Below are 2,797 nucleotides of genomic sequence, written 5' to 3' on the forward strand. Positions count from 1 at the left end.
AACGCTGGTTCCTTTGCTGCCGCTGCCGTTCTGCTAACCTTGTTTATTGGAATAGAAAGAAGAGCCAAGGAACCTATCGTTCCGCTGCGCTTATTCGCCAACCGCCAGCGGTCCGGCGCCTATCTCGGAAGATTTCTGTTTTTATGCGGCAATTTCTCGCTGTTTTTCTTTATCCCGCAATACCTGCAAAATGTGCTGGGCTTCAGCTCCTTCCTAGCGAAGGAGTTGCATTTCGATGGTGTAAAGTGCTTCGCGTTTACTTATCTCGGTCGCAGCGACCACAAGCTGGCAGAGCAAATGAGCAAAGAGGAAACGTGGAAAAAGGATGTGGAAAGATGGCAGCAGATTATTGATGGGCTAGACGTATCCCCAGACGAGCAGAAAGGCAATTTTTAACGTGCTAAGTGCTGTTCTGTGGCTCGGAAATATTGAGCTTGACTATCCTGAGACATCGGGGAAGCTTTTGATGTCTTCTACATGGACGGGGTGCCTAATGCACCTCAAAGAGTGGTGGAACTTTTAGAGTTGGGATCAGTGGAGAAATTGAAACGAATGATGATGACAAGAAGTGTAAGTTTGCAATGGACGAGTGAAGCATTCGAGGTGACTCTGGAGCAGGGTCAGGTAAAGCATGTTCGAGACACACTCGTACGTTTGTTATACCAGCTCCCGTTCAAGTACATCGTTACCGCTAGGAACCAAGCAACAAAAATTAGTGGTTCATGCACTGATAGGAATGAGCTTCGTGTGGACTCCAACCCGATTATCCCACCAGACATTTCACTGCTGAAGATTGTCGACGTATTTGGCTTTGAAGACCTCTCGCATAACTCACTGGATAGGGAAGAACAAGTGGTTACAGCTGCCTACAATAACCGACCGTATTCGTCTGTCCGTGACAAGGACACAGACGTCCTTTTTTTATGAGCATCCTCTTGGAATTTTCGCTTCGCCTGAGGAGCTGACTATTCTTCACCAAAGCGAAAACGTGAACGCGCAGCAAGAGGAAAAACGGAACAGATTGTTTGTACGCAAAATCCTATAAAAACGCCATTCGTTTTCGAATTATACCGAAACCGCCTCCGCGCCCTTAAAAAAAGGAAAATCTCCAATTAATGTATTGGGCGAAAAATTACCCTTTTATATACCCGTAAAACCCTGGAAAGCTTAATTTCGGGAGAAAAAATTCGAGCGTGTGTCTACTCAAGCCTGGTGTGCGGGGGGCTCGAGGCGTCGACTAATCCTCATTTCTGTCGAATGCTTGCGGAAAGCAATCAAGTGGGTAGACCTTCAAACACAAACAGCAGCACGTTTAGTTCAGCAGAGTCTCGACTACCTGGAGGTTGGGCAGTTTCGCTCTCACGTTAATGCCATCAAGCCATGATGACAAGAACATGCCGTTCTACTTTCATTGTATTCGTCCCAACTCCAAGAAACAACCTTCCGTCGTGTTCAAGGATCTCGTTGAACAACAGTGTCGTGCACAGCGTCTGATTCGGCAAGTGGAAATTTGTAGGAATCCACCGTGATCATACGCGGTAATTGATATCTCGAAAAGCACTGTTCTAACGAGAGACACCAGCCTGTTGAGGGAACCCTACGTTCTGGACAGCGTGGCTAGTGATGACAGTAACTTGTTGAATTGGCTCAGCGATCTTCTATATAGCGAAGACTGCCTGAATCCAGAGATAAGTGTTTCTTCTTCATCGATGGTTCAGTTCAAGTCAGTTAGCCTTCTGGAAAAACTTGAGTTGCTACTCGGGGATCGAGAAGCTGATGCCGCGACAAAAAAACAATTGTTGTTTCTCATGATCACGTGGAGATGCCGCTATGTTTCAACAAAGTGGGAACGGCGGGGTTTATCAAATGATCTACTGGCTTGGTATGGCCCCCAAAGGGAAAACACTGTCAAGAAGCTGCTAACGAAGTATAATGGACGCGAGGGCGAGCTTCGCTCGAAGTTGGCGCTGAAGAAAAAGCCGAAGGTCCAGGAAGAGAAAACGGTGTATCAGCTAGCAAGTAATCTCCAGTCGCATTGTCTCCGCACGCATGGTGGCCTCGACGCACAGGTAGTAAACGCTATTTTGCATGACGACACGATGCGCGAGTTGATGTAGCAAAACGAGAAGATAGTGTCGGTGTTACGAGACATGAGTTTGAACCCAGACGTCCTCGAATCTCAATTGGGTGACCACGAGCTGCGAGGGTTTTATCAGAAGTTAATTGACTTCTTACAGTCAAAGCAAAAGGACACAGGTGATAGAGAAGATGGGCAGCTTATTGTGATGCGTTGATGGAGGTTGGCGAAAATCCAGAGCTGCTACTTTTTCATGCAGAAGAGGAGGATTCCGTCAATACCTTGAAGTGTTTTCTGGAGGCGCTTGAACTATCAAAGCAGCGTGAAGAAGAACAGAGCGCCTTGGAAGCTATCACAGACTTAGTTCGCCGCCTGCATCTGATGAAGAAGAGGTGTTGGAGGTTCAGAGCTCTGCTGGAGCCAGTGACGAAGATGCCGAGATTCTGGAATAACTTTCGAGCGTTCACTTTGGGCCGTCACTGATGACCGCCATGAACCAAGGCTCATACTACGTGCAGGCGTTGCAGGACCCGGTTTTAATGGCCAGCATGCTGGTAGCAGGTACGGCTGGTGCAAGCGCTGGTTTTGTAATAGCCGTGCAATTCACGTTTTTAGGGATGCTGTGCTGCAGCTCATGGCCAACCCAAAGGTCTTTGCTTTGACGGGGTCACACAGCACCTTGCGCTAGAGGAAGTTATCTTCCGAGAGTATACAAACTCT

The 2,797-nt window shown here is 47.6% G+C and overlaps 1 protein-coding gene across 1 annotated transcript; it reads left to right on the forward strand.

Moving 5' to 3' along the window:
- Positions 1-1,394: 1,394 nt before the first annotated feature.
- Positions 1,395-2,504, forward strand: PITG_22389 (uncharacterized protein; the record flags this gene model as incomplete). Its single annotated transcript, XM_002909797.1, has 5 exons — positions 1,395-1,525; positions 1,631-2,072; positions 2,127-2,218; positions 2,269-2,399; positions 2,470-2,504. 5 exons carry the CDS (start codon positions 1,395-1,397, stop codon positions 2,502-2,504), a joined length of 831 nt encoding a protein of 276 aa, XP_002909843.1.
- Positions 2,505-2,797: the final 293 nt, after the last annotated feature.

The sequence above is a fragment of the Phytophthora infestans genome, genomic scaffold (assembly GCF_000142945.1).
Source record: "Phytophthora infestans T30-4 supercont1.2754 genomic scaffold, whole genome shotgun sequence".
Taxonomy (NCBI): Eukaryota; Oomycota; class Peronosporomycetes; order Peronosporales; family Peronosporaceae; genus Phytophthora; species Phytophthora infestans.